We start from the raw sequence: 19,696 nt of genomic DNA, 5'->3' as shown, positions 1-19,696 counted from the left end.
GAAACAGATGGGAAACTGCCTTAGGTTGCTTAATGATCACTGGCAGGTCTGTTAGATAGTGTAGTTAACACCAGGCTGTTTGTATGCCAGTATCCAGGAGATAGACCTAGGCACTGTTAATCAATGCCAGTGCTGAGCTAAGCTGTTGACGGATAATAATTTCCATTCTGGAACCAGTTGACAAATGCTGGTTTGTGAGATGAATATAATATTGCAGCACGTTCAGTGTTTGTTCCCCAGTCTCCTGTTGTTCAGAGACTTTACAGTGATGTAACGTTTAAACACTTCTGATGAGGAACCAGAATCTCTGCAGGAACAGATTGGAGGTTAATTGTTGTTTGAGCTGTGCGTGTGCGTGTGCGTGTGTATGTAGCTGATGCTGTACAGAATGGTAGATATTTTCTATTGGTAGCCAGTTTATATTCCCTCCGTTCTTTAAATTCTGCTTATTTCTGTAGTGGCCTCGGGCTGCAGGCCTATTTGTTGCAGAAAAGGAGCCTGGTGCCATGTTGTTGAAGCTAAGCAATGATTTGAACACAACAACACGGACGGACCTGAACCTGCATGCTGATTGGACATTATGGTTCCAGAGCAATTACCCATGGTTCCTTTCTCTGGTGGAGATAATAAACTGTTTTTGTTTTGGAATGGATGTGTGAGTGTTTATGTGCAGTACCTTGAGGATGAGTTGTTTGAGGAACAGCAACATGAAAGCCCTGAGAGAGATGATCTCCTGCTGGGTGGGCCTTGGACCATCTGAGGACAAACACAGACCGAGTCACAGGGATCAACATGCACACGCACACACGTCTGAAATTGACATCTCAGAGCCGATCTATCGCTATCAGAAATCTACAGAGAGCAGTACAACTGAACACGGTGCTGTATGCATAACACTGCCCAACCTAGATGAGTGATCAAATATGAGAGGACAGATATGACACATTACAGACGGTTGGTTATTGATTACAGCTGCAGCCCGGCACTAGGCTCTGATACAACATCTATTATCATTAACTTCACTCTGCTCTGTGGTTTTAAGACATATTGTATTTGAGCGCGTAGAGTAAATACACTGCAGGACCAAAAGTATGTAGACACCTGCTCGTCCAACATCTTATTCCAAAATCATGGGCATTCATATGGAGTTGGCCCCTCCTTTGCTGCTATAACAGCCTCCTCTCTTCTGGGAAAGCTTTCCACTAGATGGTGGAACATTGCTGCTAGGACTTGCTTCCATTCAAGAGCATTAGTGATGTTGGGTACTTATGATGGGCGATTAGGCCTGGCTCGCAGTCGGTGTTTCAATTCATCCCAATGGTGTTTGATGGGGTTCAGGCTTTCCCCAAACTGTTGCCACAAAGTTGGAAACACATAATCATTTTATGCTGTTGCGTTCGTTTTTCCCTTCACTGGAACTAAGGGGCCTGAATCATGAAAAACAACTCCAGACCATTATTCCTCCTCTACCAAACTTTACAGTTGGCACTATTATGTATTGGGCATGTTGTGTTCTCCTGGCATTTGCCAAACCCACATTAGTCCGTCGGATTGCCAGATGGTGAAGCGTTTCCACTGCTCCAATGGCGGCAAGCTTTACACCACGACAGCCGACGCTTGGCATTGCGCATGGTGATCTTAGGCTTGTGTGCGGCTGCTCGGCCATGGAAACCCATTTAATGAAACTCCCGATGAACACGTATTGTGCTGACGTTGCTTCCAGAGGCAGTTTGGAACTCGGTAGTGAATGTTGTAACCGAGGACAGACAATTCAGCACTCGATGGTCCCGTTCTGTGAGCTTGTGTGGCCTACCACTTCGAGGCTTTGCCGTTGTTGCTCCTAGACGTTTTCACTTCAGAATAACAGCAATTAGTTGACCGGAAAGCTCTGGCATGGCAGAAATGTGAAGAACTGACTTGGAAAGGTGGCATCCTATGCTGGTGCCACATTGAAAGTCACTGAGCTCTTCAGTAAGGCCATTCTACTGCCAATGTTTGTCTTTGGTGATTGCATGGCTGTGCCTCGATTTTATACACCTGTCAGCAACGGGTGTGGCTGAAATAGCCAAATCCACTCATTTGAATGGGTGTCCACATACTTTTGTTAATATAGTGTACGTGGACAGGTTGCTGCCACAGAGAGATCGATAACACAGAGCTATTAATTTACACACAAGAACGTATCTCCAGAGTGAAGATAGTCCTCTGCTGTCAGACACAATTTAATCCAACATCTGACTGTCCTATTTCCCCTCAGAAATCAATGGAACCCCTTCAACACAGGCTCCCTCAGCTCCTTGTGACACTGATTAATAGAAGCCGTCTGAGAACACAGTACAGGGACAGAACATGTCGCTAGATAACAGCATCCTTAACAACACAGCTGCATCCACATGCTGAATCCAACTTAGTCACAACTGTTGATTCTCAGGCTCTCATTGGTTGGTTCAGTCCACCTGCCCTGAGGGTATTGGGCAGGAGGAGGATAAGGTTCACTTTATTGATAAATGATTTATGTTTGTGTTATTAACGCAGAAATCCACTTTCTCCTCCTCGCTACAGTGAGTCAGTGTGACTGGACTGGTAATTAATCCATCATGAGAGCGTGCTTCATATACACATTTTATTATAGATACTTAGGAAATTGACCTAATTTCACTTTCACCCTTGACTTGGTTCAGATAAAGTAGGCAGTAATAGCATTGGATAATATTTCACAGGGTTGATCAATACTCTATTTTTTCACTGGGAGGATACACAGATTCTCAGCCCTGCTCAAGATTAGACAATATTGGTGGCGTCCAAAATGGCACCCTATTTCTTATAGTGCACCATAGGGTTCTGGTCAAAAGTAGTGCACTATATAAGTAATAGGGTGTCATTTGGAATGTAGACAATATTGTTACGGCTCCTATCCAAATGGATCAGTTCCAGACGCTGGGAGTGTGGAGACCTGAAATTAGACATTTTACTTCAGAGTATGTGACTACATACGAGTGTGTCTAACAGAGCAAAAGAGAAAGAGAGCAAGAGAGAGCGATAGATTCTGTGTGTGCGAGCGCATGTTAGGGATTGAGAGAAATTGAGCCTGCACTGCAGTGTCTGTGTGTGAGAGGATGATGCATTGGTTTAATTTGATGGCTCTCTATTTACAGACTCCCAGAGAAACCAGCAGTAACATTTCCAGAGACAAACTGTGTCTGCGTCCCAAATGGCACCCTATTCCCTACATAGTCCACTACTTTTGACCTACGTGCCCTGGTCAAACATAGTGCACTATATAGGGAATAGGGTGCCATTTGGGATGTACACCTGCACCAGCTCTGTTCCAACCACCATTGCTTTGTTCTTATAATTGAACATTTGATTACAGTATCTACCTGCTCTCTCCCCATCTCCCTCTCCCTTTATCTCTCTCCCTCCCATTCCCTCTCTCCCCATCTCCCTCTCCCTTTATCTCTCTCCCTCCCATTCCCTCTCTCCCCATCTCCCTCTCCCTTTATCTCTCTCCCTCCCATTCCCTCTCTCCCCATCTAGAGGCAACACCACAGTCGTCTGAGTCAAATGAAAACCAGGTCTAACGGAAATAGAAGGACCATAAAATTACCTCCAGGTTCGGGTGAGGACCACGTCCTCAGTATTTGACCAACTATACCGTTCCTCTCTTCCGTTTCTCCAACCGGGATTCTAGAACCATCAGCAAAACACTGTCGACATCCCAAATGGCACCATATTCCCTTTGTAGTGTAGTACTTTTGAACAGGAGGCAGACTTACACTTCTATTAATTTAAAGAACACATTACCGGGAAGATGAACTAGAAACGAGAAAGATGGTCTGTTTCACAAATATGGATTATATTCTACACACACATCATCCAACAGATGTCTTCGCTGACAAGGTTCATCACCAAGATCTTTCAAAGAGTGATCTCTACTAGGATGGAGTAGCTTTGTTTTCTGCTGTGTCTAGTTGAACGACCCTGACTGAAGAGAAACAACATAGTGACATCGCTAGTCCAACAAACAGAAAATGGCTACTAAGTCCAACAAACAGAAAATGGCTACTAAGTCCAACAAATAGAACATGGCTACTAAGTCCAACAAACAGAACATGGCTACTAAGTCCAACAAACAGAACATGGCTACTAAGTCCAACAAACAGAACATGGCTACTAAGTCCAACAAACAGAACATGGCTACTAAGTCCAACAAATAGAACATGGCTACTAAGTCCAACAAACAGAACATGGCTACTAAGTCCAACAAACAGAACATGGCTACTAAGTCCAACAAACAGAAAATGGCTACTAAGTCCAACAAATAGAACATGGCTACTAAGTCCAACAAACAGAACATGGCTACTAAGTCCAACAAACAGAACATGGCTACTAAGTCCAACAAATAGAACATGGCTACTAAGTCCAACAAATAGAACATGGCTACTAAGTCCAACAAATAGAACATGGCTACTAGGTCCAACAAACAGAACATGGCTAATAAGTCCAACAAACAGAACCAAGTCCAACAAAAAGAACATGGCTACTAGGTCCAACAAACAGAACATGGCTACTAAGTCCAACAAACAGAACATGGCTACTAAGTCCAACAAACAGAACATGGCTACTATGTCCAACAAACAGAACATGGCTATTAAGTCCCACAAACAGAACATGGCTAATAAGTCCAACAAACAGAACATGGCTACTAAGTCCAACAAACAGAACATGGCTATTAAGTCCCACAAACAGAACATGGCTACTAAATACAACAAACAGAACATGGCTACTAAGTCCAACAAACAGAACATGGCTACTAAGTCCAACAAACAGAACATGGCTACTAAGTCCAACAAACAGAGCATCGCTGCTAAGTCCAACAAACAAAACATGGCTACTAAGTCCAATAAACAGAACATGGCTACTAAGTCCAACAAACAGAACATGGCTACTAAGTCCAACAAACAGAACATAACTATTAAGTCCAACAAACAGAACATGGCTACTAAGTCCAACAAACAGAACATGGCTATTAACCTCTTAAAACCTCTTAAGGAAGCTGCGAATTAAAAAATTGCGCAACATTTCAGTGCCCTACTACTCATGCCAGGACTATAGTATATGCATATGGTTAGTATGTGTGGATAGAAAACACTCAGACGTTTCTAAAACTGGTTAAATCACGGCTGTGACTATAACAGAACGTGCGTTTCATCGAAAAGTGCAGGAAAATCTGATCACTGAAAATGGAAAAATATATCCATGCGCAACTTCAACCAATTGTTAAAAGTGACCCCCATTAAATGGAGCCGAGGTTGCAATACCTACAGCTTCCACACGATGTCAACAGTCTTGTCATTTGCCTAGGCTTTGTTTCTTGGTCAAACGAAGAAGAGACAGCCCATTTCTTCAGGTCTCCGACCGGATATTTTGGTTGAGATTTAACCGGACATTATTTCCAGACGCACAGCTATAGAATATAATTTGCCTTGTGATCAATTTGATCGCTTATTAACGTTTACTAATACCTAAAGTTGCATTACAAAAGTATTTCGAAGTGTTTTGTGAAAGTTTATCGTCGACTTTTTTAATTTAAAAAAATGACGTTACGTTAAAAAACGCTATTTTTTTCATTGATCACACAGTCTTCATAGATCGATATCTAGGCTATATATGGACCGATTTCATCGGGAAAAAAAATACCCCAAATTATGTTTATGGGACATCTAGGAGTGCCAAGAAAGAAACTTGTCAAAGGTAATGAATGTTTTATATTTTATTTCTGCGTTTTGGTTAGGACCGGCTACCGCAAAATCTGTCGTTTTAGATTAAGTTCCAGTACTTTTGGGTGCATGCTATCAGATAATAGCTTCTCATGCTTTCGCCGAAAAGCATTTTACAAATCTGACTCGGTAGCTAGATTCACAACGAGTGTAACTTTAATTCAGTACATTGTATGTGCATTTTAATGAAAGTTTGAGTTTTATCAAAAACTATACGTGGCGCACTTGAAATTTCCGCTGATTTGATCCCCACAGCGGGAGCACTTCCCTAAGTCCAACAAATAGAACATGGCTAATAAGTCCAACAAACAGAACATGTCTACTAATGCCAACAAACAGAACATGGCTAATAAGTCCAACAAACAGAACATGTCTACTAATGCCAACAAACAGAACATGGCTAATAAGTCCAACAAACATAACATGGCTACTAAGTCCAACAAACAGAACATGGCTACTAAGTCCAACAAACAGAACATGGCTACTAAGTCCAACAAACAGAACATGGCTACTAAGTCCAACAAACAGAACATGGCTACTAAGTCCAACAAACAGAACATGGCTACGAAGTCCAACAAACAGAACATGGCTACTAAGTGCAACAAATAGAACATGGCTACTAAGTCCAACAAACAGAACATGGCTACTAAGTCCAACAAACAGAACATGGCTACTAAGTCCAACAAACAGAACATGGCTAATAAGTCCAACAAACAGAACATGTCTACTAATGCCAACAAACAGAACATGGCTACTAAGTCCAACAAACAGAACATGGCTAATAAGTCCAACAAACAGAACATGTCTACTAATGCCAACAAACAGAACATGGCTACTAAGTCCAACAAACAGAACATGGCTAATAAGTCCAACAAACAGAACATGTCTACTAAGTACAACAAACAGAGCATGGCTAATAAGTCCAACAAACAGAACATGGCTAATAAGTCCAACAAACAGAACATGGCTAATAAGTCCAACAAACAGAACATGTCTACTAATGCCAACAAACAGAACATGGCTACTAAGTCCAACAAACAGAGCATGGCTAATAAGTCCAACAAACAGAACATGGCTACTAAGTGCAACAAATAGAACATGGCTACTAAGTCCAACAAACAGAACATGGCTAATAAGTCCAACAAACAGAACATGTCTACTAATGCCAACAAACAGAACATGGCTACTAAGTCCAACAAACAGAGCATGGCTAATAAGTCCAACAAACAGAACATGGCTAATAAGTCCAACAAACAGAACATGGCTAATAAGTCCAACAAACAGAACATGGCTACTAAGTCCAATATGCATCTTATACACTAGTACTGTTTGTCTCACTGTTTTGCAACACAGGCCAAGATGTTAGTAGGAACATCCAAAACAAGCAATCTATGACACAATATCTATTATTCATCAATGTCAGTAAAAGCAGAAAAACTAAACAGCCCGGAGAGTCCAAACCCTTCCCCAGATCAGAGTAGAAACACTGCAGAACGTTCCAGAGCTGTCTATATATAAAACTCTCCCTACCACAGACACACTCAGTATCCTACTTCACATAGATCTGTACTGTAGCTCTGCTCAATATTTCATATAGGACTGGTCTGTAGCTCTGGCAAATTTCTCCACCCTACTGCTGATTAATGGTCATAGTGTTCTTTTTTTTCTCGGCTTCATGAGAAATCATTAACCATGTGAACTCTGTCAATAGAGGCTAAACTGCTGCATCAACTATTCATTACACAGTTAATACACATCTACTTCCTCTGTGGAATAAACTACACTTCTCTCCTGTGGTTATGTCCAAATGGCCCCCCATTCCTTACATAGTGCACTACTTTTGCCTGGAGCCCTATAGGAGGCTATTTAAGAGACAGACCTGGTTTATCAGCACTGTTCTAACCTGACCTGTAGGATATATACAGGTCTGCTTCCAACCATATAGGCCTGTATCAGAACCTGGGCCTCTGAGCATTCTGAATAGTTTCAGAGAGAAAAAGCTGAGAGGGGAAGATGACATGACAGTTCAGGGTGACTTTGAATTCCAACACGGCAGACAGCCGCCTCATGGCAGCCTGTTACTACACAGAGAGAAGATGCCTGTGGTCCTTCTGTGGCTCAGTTGGTAGAGCGTGGCGCTTGTAACGCCAGGGTAGTGGGTTCGATTCCCGGGACCACCCATACGTAGAATGTATGCACACATGACTGTAAGTCGCTTTGGATAAAAGCGTCAGCTAAATGGCATATATTATTATTATTACTATTTTATCTCTGGACCTGTGGTGTGTGTCTGTGTGTTTACCCAGTCCTTTAGGTGTAATGCCACTGCTGGCCTCAGGGTTGCAGGTCCAGTAGTAGTACTTCAGACTGTGCATCAGCTGCAGCACTGTCCCAATACGACGGATGGTGGTGTAGATGGTTGCCGTGCCGATAAACTCTGCAGACAGGTACGTGTACAGTGAGAGCTGGACCTGAGGGGAGAGCACACGCACACACACACACAATTAACCTATACCCAGTGATTCTACATAAATATAGCTGTCAGGTATAATCTTTATAACCTACTCCAGGCTGATTAAGGTATCATATTAAGGCTGTGAACTGGTCATATTAAATGAATGCTGTATTAAAGAAGTCCTAGCTGACCTGAGCCCATCATCCTCCCTGCAGGTGTAGAACAGAGAGAGAGACAGGCTGCTGTGGCTGACCCCACATTCCACTCTATTAGAACACACTATAACAGTCTCCTCTCATCACACCCCTCTTATTTCCTCTCCACTCCTCTCTCTCCATCTCCGCTCTGCTCTGTTCAGTCTCATTAATACGGCCTCTGTAATTAGCAATTGACTGGACAATAATCCCACAGAGTCCCTCTACAGCTTCTTTTCCATCTAACAGAGAGAAGAGGAGATATCTAAAAGTGCTCTAATCTAGTGTGTTCCCTCTGTCTGCCCCTCTCGCTCTCTGTGCTCCATGCGAGAGAAGTGTATGGGGGAGGGGTCGGAGGTCGACCTCCAGAGAATCTCTCTACCTCAACTCCTGAGACATTTCCCCACAACTGTTATGTATTTATTCATAAGAGCCACCAGGGGCGGTGCCAGTGAGGAGAATGGATTCTCCACACAACCCAGCTCCTCTGATCCGCCTCATCCACTACTTCACGGGTCATTATGTATTTTCAGTCTAAAACATTTCAATACTTCTCAGGGTTGAGGAGCTGATGGTGACAGCAGGCAGTAAACCTCAGTCAGTGATGAAGTCTTCAATTCGGAGGAGAAAATATCCACTAATATCAGGACCCAAAAATATGTTGTGTTACACAATGGATCATGGTAGAAGTGAGTAATGCTCTAAACAGTCTTCAGTGAGTCAGAACTCAGGTGGGTTACCATGGAGCTACCTGGAACCAGTAGAACCAGTTTGGGTGGGGCTCATCTTTACGGGGGACAAGGTCTACCTTGGCGGGGGGTGTGGGGGCAGGACTTACCTTGGCAGGGGTGTGTATCCAGATGGCTGCGTTGAACAGGATGTGGTCACAGAGTTGTTTGAGGAGTGGCGCTCCGTGGGTTAACCCGTCCAGGTATTTAGCGAAGGACAGGAACTGCTCAAGGACCGCACGTGTGATATGGACCCTGGAGCACTGGAGGCACAGGGACTGGTCAGACCACTGGATACTCAATCAATCAACCAGTCAATCAATCCCTCAATAACATATAACTAACTGTAAGCCAACCATATAGTTGGATAGAGGGTTGACTTTCCACAAAGCCCGTTTTAGCATGGGCAGTGCAATCGAGTTTCACCATTTTGAAGTAGTTACTGGAATGTATAGACATTTCACCAAACAAGCAAAGTTTGAGAGCATTTGACTGAGCATCCAGACTCAGAGGAGTCCTGCTGTTATCATTGTTGTCTGTCTTTCTGTCACATGTCTCCTGACCAGGTAGAGGTAGTCTCTTCTAGCTGTGGTATAAACAGATCTGAACCAGATGGCAGGATGGTGTGAGTGTGAGAGTGCTGGCAGCTGGAGGGAGAGGAGAGAACGCGAGAGACACAGACAGAGAGAGAGAGGGATAAACTGTTTCCACCGTCTGGCCCCTGTTACAACCACCTGTTCCTGGCCCTGAGCTCTGGACTCTGCTGGACTCCGGTGGATAGATGTCAGGATGCTACAGGACAATCTGTCTGTGTCCAAAAAGGCAGCATTTCCTTAAAAAGGGCCCATAGGGCTCTGGTCCAAAGAAGTGCACTATGTTGGGAATAGGGTGCCATTTAGGACACAACCTGACAGCGGCTGGCTGGGGAAGCAGTGAGGCTACATACCCTTCAAAACAGAAAGTGGATTCTTCTTCCAAATCTCTTCCTCACCTCTGTGCCTCTCTGCTCTGTTCTTTGATCTGTGGTTTGATCCTATCCATCTGAGGGCTACTGGGCTCCATGTTTCAAACAGCATTAAAGAGTCTGTCTGACTGGTTGGCTGATGCCCTGTTGTGTCCCTGTCTGTTTCAGAACCATGGATCTATTTCTGGTCCTCCTCTGATATCCTTTGACCAAAAGTGAGGAGTAAAGAGGCTTTTGAACTAAAGAAAATATTGGGGGACATTGGTTGAAAGGAGATATCTTTAAATAACTGTCATCAGCTGTTGCCAGGCACACCATAGGAAGTAAGAACGGGTAAACTGAAATGACTCCCCATGTAGTGCACTACCTTTTGACCAGAGCCCTATTAGGCCAAGCCAAACCCTGTAGCTTTGTTCTAACATAGTGTACTATAAGGGGAATAGCGTGCCATTTAAGGTACAACGTATGATGTATTGATTTAATTGATTCTGATTGATTTAATTGATTTGATTATTAAAAACCCATCTACTGTAGCCACAACATCACAGCAAAGCAGTCAATACATGAAAAACAATGGAAGATGACAAAGAGTCCATGCCTTATCTCAAGCGTGTTATAGGTTTTAGGTTAGAGTTTCTACCTTCTCCAACAGAAACCCGATTACAAGGAATCCTTTCCCTCCCAGCATCTGTTCCTGCATCGCCACCGAGCTCTTCAACAGGTCAACCAGGAACACCAGGAGGGTGGCACTGTAACACACATACACACAGGTTTATAAGGAAACAGACACCGACAGACACATCCAGTGGTGTGCAAGTGTTCTGACATAAAAAGCTAAATGTGTCAAAATACAGATAAATTGCTCCTCTACTGTTAAATCTCCTCTAGCCCCAGCCTTCTCTCCTAGCCCCAGCCTTCTCTCATAGCCCCAGCCTTCTCTCCTAGCCCCAGCCTTCTCTCCTAGCCCCAGCCTTCTCTCCTAGCCCCAGCCTTCTCTCCTAGCCCCAGCCTTCTATCCTAGCCCCAGCCTTCTCTCCTAGCCCCAGCCTTCTCCCAGCCCCAGCCTTCTCTCCTAGCCCCAGCTCCCAGCCTCATCTCCTAGCCCCAGCCTTCTCTCCTAGCCCCAGCCTTCTCTCCTAGCCCCAGCCTTCTCTCCTAGCTCCAGCCTTCTCTCCTAGCCCCAGCCTTCTATCCTAGCCCCAGCCTTCTCTCCTAGCCCCAGCCTTCTCTCCTAGCCCCAGCTCCCAGCCTCATCTCCTAGCCCCAGCCTTCTCTCCTAGCCCCAGCCTTCTCTCCTAGCCCCAGCCTTCTCTCCTAGTCCTAGCCCCAGCCTTCTCTCCTAGCCCCAGCCTTCTCTCCTAGCCCCAGCCTTCTCTCCTAGCCCCAGCCTTCTCTCCTAGCCCCAGCCTTCTCTCCTAGCCCCAGCCCCAGCCTTCTCTCCTAGCCCCAGCCTTCTCTCCTAGCCCCAGCCTTCTCTCCTAGCCCCAGCCTTCTCTCCTAGCCCCAGCCTTCTCTCCTAGCTCCAGCCTTCTCTCCTAGCCCCAGCCTTCTATCCTAGCCCCAGCCTTCTCTACTAGCCCCAGCCTTCTCTCCTAGCCCCAGCCTTCTCTCCTAGCCCCAGCCCCCAGCCTCATCTCCTACCCCCAGCCTTCTCTCCTAGCCCCAGCCTTCTCTCCTAGCCCCAGCCTTCTCTCCTAGCTCCAGCCTTCTCTCCTAGCCCCAGCCTTCTATCCTAGCCCCAGCCTTCTCTCCTAGCCCCAGCCTTCTCTCCTAGCCCCAGCTCCCAGCCTCATCTCCTAGCCCCAGCCTTCTCTCCTAGCCCCAGCCTTCTCTCCTAGCCCCAGCCTTCTCTCCTAGTCCTAGCCCCAGCCTTCTCTCCTAGCCCCAGCCTTCTCTCCTAGTCCTAGCCCCAGCCTTCTCTCCTAGCCCCAGCCTTCTCTCCTAGTCCTAGCCCCAGCCTTCTCTCCTAGCCCCAGCCTTCTCTCCTAGCCCCAGCCTTCTCTCCTAGCCCCAGCCTTCTCTCCTAGCCCCAGCCTTCTCTCCTAGCCCCAGCCTTCTATCCTAGCCCCAGCCTTCTCTCCTAGCCCCAGCCTTCTCTCCTAGCCCCAGCCTTCTCTCCTAGCCCCAGCCTTCTCTCCTAGCTCCAGCCTTCTCTCCTAGCCCCAGCCTTCTATCCTAGCCCCAGCCTTCTCTACTAGCCCCAGCCTTCTCTCCTAGCCCCAGCCTTCTCTCCTAGCCCCAGCTCCCAGCCTCATCTCCTAGCCCCAGCCTTCTCTCCTAGCCCCAGCCTTCTCTCCTAGCCCCAGCCTTCTCTCCTAGCTCCAGCCTTCTCTCCTAGCCCCAGCCTTCTATCCTAGCCCCAGCCTTCTCTCCTAGCCCCAGCCTTCTCTCCTAGCCCCAGCTCCCAGCCTCATCTCCTAGCCCCAGCCTTCTCTCCTAGCCCCAGCCTTCTCTCCTAGCCCCAGCCTTCTCTCCTAGTCCTAGCCCCAGCCTTCTCTCCTAGCCCCAGCCTTCTCTCCTAGTCCTAGCCCCAGCCTTCTCTCCTAGCCCCAGCCTTCTCTCCTAGTCCTAGCCCCAGCCTTCTCTCCTAGCCCCAGCCTTCTCTCCTAGTCCTAGCCCCAGCCTTCTCTCCTAGCCCCAGCCTTCTCTCCTAGCCCCAGAATTCTCTCCTAGCCCCAGCCTTCTCTCCTAGCCCCAGCTCCCAGCCTCATCTCCTACCCCAGCCTTCTCTCATAGCCCCAGCTCCCAGCCTCATCTCCTAGCCCCAGCCTTCTCTCCTAGCCCCAGCTCCCAGCCTCATCTCCTAGCCCCAGCCTTCTCTCCTAGCCCCAGCTCCCAGCCTCATCTCCTAGCCCCAGCCTTCTCTCCTAGCCCCAGCCTTCTCTCCTAGCCCCAGCCTTCTCTTCTAGCCCCAGCTCCCAGCCTCATCTCCTAGCCCCAGCCTTCTCTCCTAGACCCAGCTCCCAGCCTCATCTCCTAGCCCCAGCCTTCTCTCCTAGCCCCAGCTCCCAGCCTCATCTCCTAGCCCCAGCCTTCTCTCCTAGCCCCAGCTCCCAGCCTCATCTCCTAGCCCCAGCCTTCTCTCCTAGTCCTAGCCCCAGCTCCCAGCCTGATCTCCTAGCCCCAGCCATCTCCTCTAGCCCCAGCCTTCTCTCCTAGCCCCAGCTCCCAGCCTCATCTCCTAGCCCCAGCCTTCTCTCCTAGTCCTAGCCCCAGCTTCCAGCCTCATCTCCTAGCCTCAGCCATCTCCTCTAGCCCCAGCCTCATCTCCTAGCCCCAGCTCCCAGCCTCAGCCATCTCCTCTAGCCCGAAGCCTTCTCTCCTAGTCCTAGCCCCAGCTCCCAGCCTCATCTCCTAGCCTCAGCCATCTCCTCTAGCCCCAGCCTCATCTCCTAGCCCCAGCCTTCTATTCAAGCCCCAGTCTTCTATCCTATCCCCAGCCCCAGCTCCCAGCCTCATCTCCTAACCTAGGCCATCTCCTCTAGCCCCAGCCTCATCTCCTAGCCCCAGCCTTCTCTGCTAGTCCTAGCCCCATCCTCATCTCCTAGCCTTAGCCATCTCCTCTAGCCCCAGCCTCATCTCCTAGCCCCAGCCTTCTATTCAAGCTCCAGTATCCTATCCTCAGCCCAAGCTCCCAGCCTCATCTCCTAGCCTAGGCCATCTCCTCTATCCCCAGCCTCATCTCCTAGCCCCAGCCTTCTCTGCTAGTCCTAGCCCCAGTCTCATCTCCTAGCCATAGCCATCTCCTCTAGCCGCAGACTCATCTCCTAGCCCCAGCCTTCTCTCCTAGTCCTAGCCCCAGCTCCCAGCCTTATCTCCAAGCCCCCGCCTTCTCTCCTATTCTTATCCCCAGCTCCCAGCCTCATCTCCTAGCCTCAGCCATCTCCTCTAGCCCCGACCTCATTTCCTAGCCCCCGCTTTCTCTCCAAGCCCCAGCCTTCTCTCATAGTCTTAGCCCCAGCTCCCAGTCTCATCTCTTAGCCCCCGCCTTCACTCTAACTCCCAGCCTTCTCTCCTAGTCTTAGCCCCAGCTCCCAGCCTCATCTCCTAGCCCCAGCCATCTCCTCTAGCCCCAGCCGTCTCTCCTAGCCCCAGCTCCCAGCCTCATCTCTTAGCCCCAGCTCCCAGCCTAATCTCCGAGCCCCAGCCTTCTCTCCTAGCCTCATCTCAAGCCCCAGCCTTCTCTCCTAGCCTCATCTCCTAGCCCCAGCCCCATCTCCTAGCCCCATCCTTCTCTCCTAGCCTCATCTCCTAGCCCCAGCCCCATCTCCTAGCCCCATCCTTCTCTCCTAGCCTCATCTCCTAGCCCCAGCCTTCTCTCCTAGCCTCATCTCCTAGCCCCAGCCCCATCTCCTAGCCCCATCCTTCTCTCCTAGCCTCATCTCAAGCCCCAGCCTTCTCTCCTAGCCTCATCTCCTAGCCCCAGCCCCATCTCCTAGCCCCATCCTACTCTCCTAGCCTCATCTCCTATCCCCAGCCCCATCTCATAGCCCCATCCTTCTCTCCTAGCCTCATCTCCTAGCCCCAGCCTTCTCTCCTAGCCTCATCTCCTAGCCCCAGCCCCATCTCCTAGCCCCAGCTCCAAACCTCATCTTCTATCCCCAGCCCATCTGCTAGTCCTTTTATCAGCCTCTAATCCTAAAGACACGGTGTCCTCTGAGAAGAAGTGGAGAGACTGTTTACTTCTGCATTGGGGTCAGTTACTGTCTGTGTAGTGGGTCTCTCAGTTAAAGCCTGTCCTGACAGAGTGACTGTGTCTTGGCAGTCTGACAGAGGCTCTCTATGACACTCGCTAATCCACCTTCAGTTTGATATGTCTTGTTTTACAGTATGTGTTCTGGTTGATGTCTTTTCAGAGAGACTGGTCAGAATTGTATGATGGGCTGATCGCTTATCAGATGGGCAGCTTCCTGGAGTCCTGTCGTTACATTGATGAGTTTCATAACTAGATTAGAATCTGGGTATGATGCCCTTGTTGGGGGGTGAGTTTCAGTTTATCCAAGGATAAAAGGTCGGAGTCTCTTTAGGTTCATCGAGACCTTGTTTGCAAGCTCCATGTGTGTACAGACAGAATAACCTCTAAAATAAAAAGTAGAATCTAAAACCCCCATGTAAAGATGTAGGTCTATTTGTGGTAGACATTTACTCTGTTTTATTCTGTATCGTGTACACTAATTGTGTTGAGTGTTTGAGGGAATTCATTTGTGACTGATACATCTGATTTGAGTAAGTGCATTCCTCGTGTATAGAGTAACCGTTTAATTTAATTTACGTTCACAATTTAGTTGGACTATTGGTAAATCCTAAATTAAGTTAATTACACATCCCAGAGTATATGTTTGGGTCCTAACTTAGCCTTAGATGCTGAAATGTTGATGGTAAGGAATTAGCTCACAGTATCCGGAAAATCAAGAATTGCATAATGGTTACCTTAGACAGCCACATGTAATTATAGTATTCCGTGTGGTGATACGAAGACTAGCTATCTTGCTACATCCTTTAGATATGCTTACCAGCCTATAGCATTTATATAAATGTTTATGGAGTAAGATAAACTACATCAGTATGATAAACTAAATCAGTATGATAAACTACAGGCACACTATATGTCCCTTGATTCATCAACCAGAGTATACTAATTACACAAATCCTCTCTCCGATACCTTTTGAACCCACACATCATCTGTTACGCTGCAGTACCTGCTGAAGATGCTGAGGACCAACATGAGCCATCAGTTAGTTTAGAGGTAGACTCACTGGAACAGGCAGCAGAACCAATACAGTCACTCAGAGTTCACTAGCTGGCATGGGTTGGAACACTACCCAGCAGGCTTAACTCGGGGCTGGGACTACACTACCCAGCAGGTTTAGCCCCTGCCTGCACCAGAGAGAGGGCCCTAGGCAGAGCAGAGCCTGGCTCAGAGCTGCTGTGTGTGCATCTCCCCAGTGTCGTCTCTGTCACTGAGCTAAATCAGGATTATGGCCGAGCTCTGATTGGAGCAGGGCTCGTGGGGGGCTCTGACAAGGACAACGCTAGACCTTCAGGACGAGGATCAGCAGGGAGGAGTAAATTAGAACGTTGATTCTCAGCATTCTCATAGTAGAAGACTCAGACCCTCACTTGATGAAACTTCCTGTACTCACCAGATTGTAGTCCTCAGATAGGCAAAAGGGACTGGGGACAGGTGACAGAGACAGGACAAATACTCACCAGATTGCAGTCCTCAGATAGGGAAAAGGGACTGGGGAAAGGGGACAGAGACAGGACAAATACTCACCAGATTGTAGTCCTCAGATATGGAAAAGGGACTGGGGCCAGGTGACAGAGACAGGACAAATACTCACCAGATTGTAGTCCTCAGATAGGGAAAAGGGACTGGGGACAGGTGACAGAGACAGGACAAATACTCACCAGATTGTAGTCCTCAGATAGGGAAAAGGGACTGGGGACAGGTGACAGAGACAGGACAAATACTCACCAGATTGTAGTCCTCAGATATGGAAAAGGGACTGGGGACAGGTGACAGAGACAGGACAAATACTCACCAGATTGTAGTCCTCAGATAGGGAAAAGGGACTGGGGACAGGTGACAGAGACAGGACAAATACTCACCAGATTGTAGTCCTCAGATATAGGGAAAAGGGACTGGGGACAGGTGACAGAGACAGGACAAATACTCACCAGATTGTAGTCCTCAGATAGGGAAAAGGGACTGGGGACAGGTGACAGAGACAGGACAAATACTCACCAGATTGTAGTCCTCAGATATGTAAAAGGGACTGGGGACAGGTGACAGAGACAGGACAAATACTCACCAGATTGTAGTCCTCAGATATAGGGAAAAGGGACTGGGGACAGGTGACAGAGACAGGACAAATACTCACCAGATTGTAGTCCTCAGATATAGGGAAAAGGGACTGGGGACAGGTGACAGAGACAGGACAAATACTCACCAGATTGTAGTCCTCAGATATGGAAAAGGGACTGGGGACAGGTGACAGAGACAGGACAAATACTCACCAGATTGTAGTCCTCAGATATGGAAAAGGGACTGGGGACAGGTGACAGAGACAGGGCAAATACTCACCAGATTGTAGTCCTCAGATATGGAAAAGGGACTGGGGACAGGTGACAGAGACAGGACAAATACTCACCAGATTGTAGTCCTCAGATATAGGGAAAAGGGACTGGGGACAGGTGACAGAGACAGGACAAATACTCACCAGATTGTAGTCCTCAGATATAGGGAAAAGGGACTGGGGACAGGTGACAGAGACAGGACAAATACTCACCAGATTGTAGTCCTCAGATATGGAAAAGGGACTGGGGACAGGTGACAGAGACAGGACAAATACTCACCAGATTGTAGTCCTCAGATAGGGAAAAGGAACAGGGGAAAGGGGACAGAGACAGGACAAATACTCACCAGATTGTAGTCCTCAGATAGGGAAAAGGGACTGGGGACAGGTGACAGAGACAGGACAAATACTCACCAGATTGTAGTCCTCAGATAGGGAAAAGGAACAGGGGAAAGGGGACAGAGACAGGACAAATACTCACCAGATTGTAGTCCTCAGATAGGGAAAAGGGACTGGGGACAGGTGACAGAGACAGGACAAATACTCACCAGATTGTAGTCCTCAGATAGGCAAAAGGGACTGGGGACAGGTGACAGAGACAGGACAAATACTCACCAGATTGTAGTCCTCAGATATAGGGAAAAGGGACTGGGGACAGGGGACAGAGACAGGACAAATACTCACCAGATTGTAGTCCTCAGATATGGAAAAGGGACTGGGGACAGGTGACAGAGACAGGACAAATACTCACCAGATTGTAGTCCTCAGATATGGAAAAGGGACTGGGGACAGGTGACAGAGACAGGACAAATACTCACCAGATTGTAGTCCTCAGATATAGGGAAAAGGGACTGGGGACAGGGGACAGAGACAGGACAAATACTCACCAGATTGTAGTCCTCAGATAGGGAAAAGGGACTGGGGACAGGTGACAGAGACAGGACAAATACTCACCAGATTGTAGTCCTCAGATATAGGGAAAAGGGACTGGGGACAGGTGACAGAGACAGGACAAATACTCACCAGATTGTAGTCCTCAGATAGGGAAAAGGGACTGGGGACAGGTGACAGAGACAGGACAAATACTCACCAGATTGTAGTCCTCAGATAGGGAAAAGGGACTGGGGACAGGGGACAGAGACAGGACAAATACTCACCAGATTGTAGTCCTCAGATATGGAAAAGGGACTGGGGACAGGGGACAGAGACAGGACAAATACTCACCAGATTGTAGTCCTCAGATATAGGGAAAAGGGACTGGGGACAGGTGACAGAGACAGGACAAATACTCACCAGATTGTAGTCCTCAGATATAGGGAAAAGGGACTGGGGACAGGTGACAGAGACAGGACAAATACTCACCAGATTGTAGTCCTCAGATATAGGGAAAAGGGACTGGGGACAGGTGACAGAGACAGGACAAATACTCACCAGATTGTAGTCCTCAGATATGGAAAAGGGACTGGGGACAGGTGACAGAGACAGGACAAATACTCACCAGATTGTAGTCCTCAGATAGGGAAAAGGAACAGGGGAAAGGGGACAGAGACAGGACAAATACTCACCAGATTGTAGTCCTCAGATAGGGAAAAGGAACAGGGGAAAGGGGACAGAGACAGGACAAATACTCACCAGATTGTAGTCCTCAGATATAGGGAAAAGGGACTGGGGACAGGTGACAGAGACAGGACAAATACTCACCAGATTGTAGTCCTCAGATATAGGGAAAAGGGACTGGGGACAGATGACAGAGACAGGACAAATACTCACCAGATTGTAGTCCTCAGATATAGGGAAAAGGGACTGGGGACAGGGGACAGAGACAGGACAAATACTCACCAGATTGTAGTCCTCAGATAGGGAAAAGGGACTGGGGACAGGTGACAGAGACAGGACAAATACTCACCAGATTGTAGTCCTCAGATATGGAAAAGGGACTGGGGAAAGGGGACAGAGACAGGACAAATACTCACCAGATTGTAGTCCTCAGATATGGAAAAGGGACTGGGGACAGGTGACAGAGACAGGACAAATACTCACCAGATTGTAGTCCTCAGATATGGAAAAGGGACTGGGGACAGGTGACAGAGACAGGACAAATACTCACCAGATTGTAGTCCTCAGATATGGAAAAGGGACTGGGGACAGGTGACAGAGACAGGACAAATACTCACCAGATTGTAGTCCTCAGATAGGGAAAAGGGACTGGGGACAGGTGACAGAGACAGGACAAATACTCACCAGATTGTAGTCCTCAGATATAGGGAAAAGGGACTGGGGACAGGTGACAGAGACAGGACAAATACTCACCAGATTGTAGTCCTCAGATATAGGGAAAAGGGACTGGGGACAGGGGACAGAGACAGGACAAATACTCACCAGATTGTAGTCCTCAGATAGGGAAAAGGGACTGGGGACAGGTGACAGAGACAGGACAAATACTCACCAGATTGTAGTCCTCAGATATAGGGAAAAGGGACTGGGGACAGGTGACA

General features: G+C 47.6%; 1 protein-coding gene across 2 annotated transcripts in view; it reads right to left on the bottom strand.

Annotated features, from left to right (window-relative positions):
• The window catches only part of LOC118396139 (neurobeachin-like), a 415,134-nt gene that overhangs the window by 272,584 nt on the left and 122,854 nt on the right, over positions 1 to 19,696 (bottom strand). For both annotated transcript variants that reach the window (XM_052522064.1, XM_052522066.1), the window contains exons 11-14: positions 10,762 to 10,870; positions 9,268 to 9,420; positions 8,083 to 8,251; positions 677 to 756 (exon numbers count right to left, since the gene is read on the bottom strand). In XM_052522064.1, the coding sequence (XP_052378024.1) occupies positions 677 to 756; positions 8,083 to 8,251; positions 9,268 to 9,420; positions 10,762 to 10,870 (511 nt within the window). The remainder of the gene's footprint in view (positions 1 to 676; positions 757 to 8,082; positions 8,252 to 9,267; positions 9,421 to 10,761; positions 10,871 to 19,696) is intronic.

This window comes from Oncorhynchus keta, chromosome 1 (assembly GCF_023373465.1).
Source record: "Oncorhynchus keta strain PuntledgeMale-10-30-2019 chromosome 1, Oket_V2, whole genome shotgun sequence".
In the NCBI taxonomy this organism is placed as follows: domain Eukaryota; kingdom Metazoa; phylum Chordata; class Actinopteri; order Salmoniformes; family Salmonidae; genus Oncorhynchus; species Oncorhynchus keta.
The sequence above is the reverse complement of the archived record's forward strand: the minus strand, read 5'-3'. Positions and strand labels throughout refer to the sequence as shown.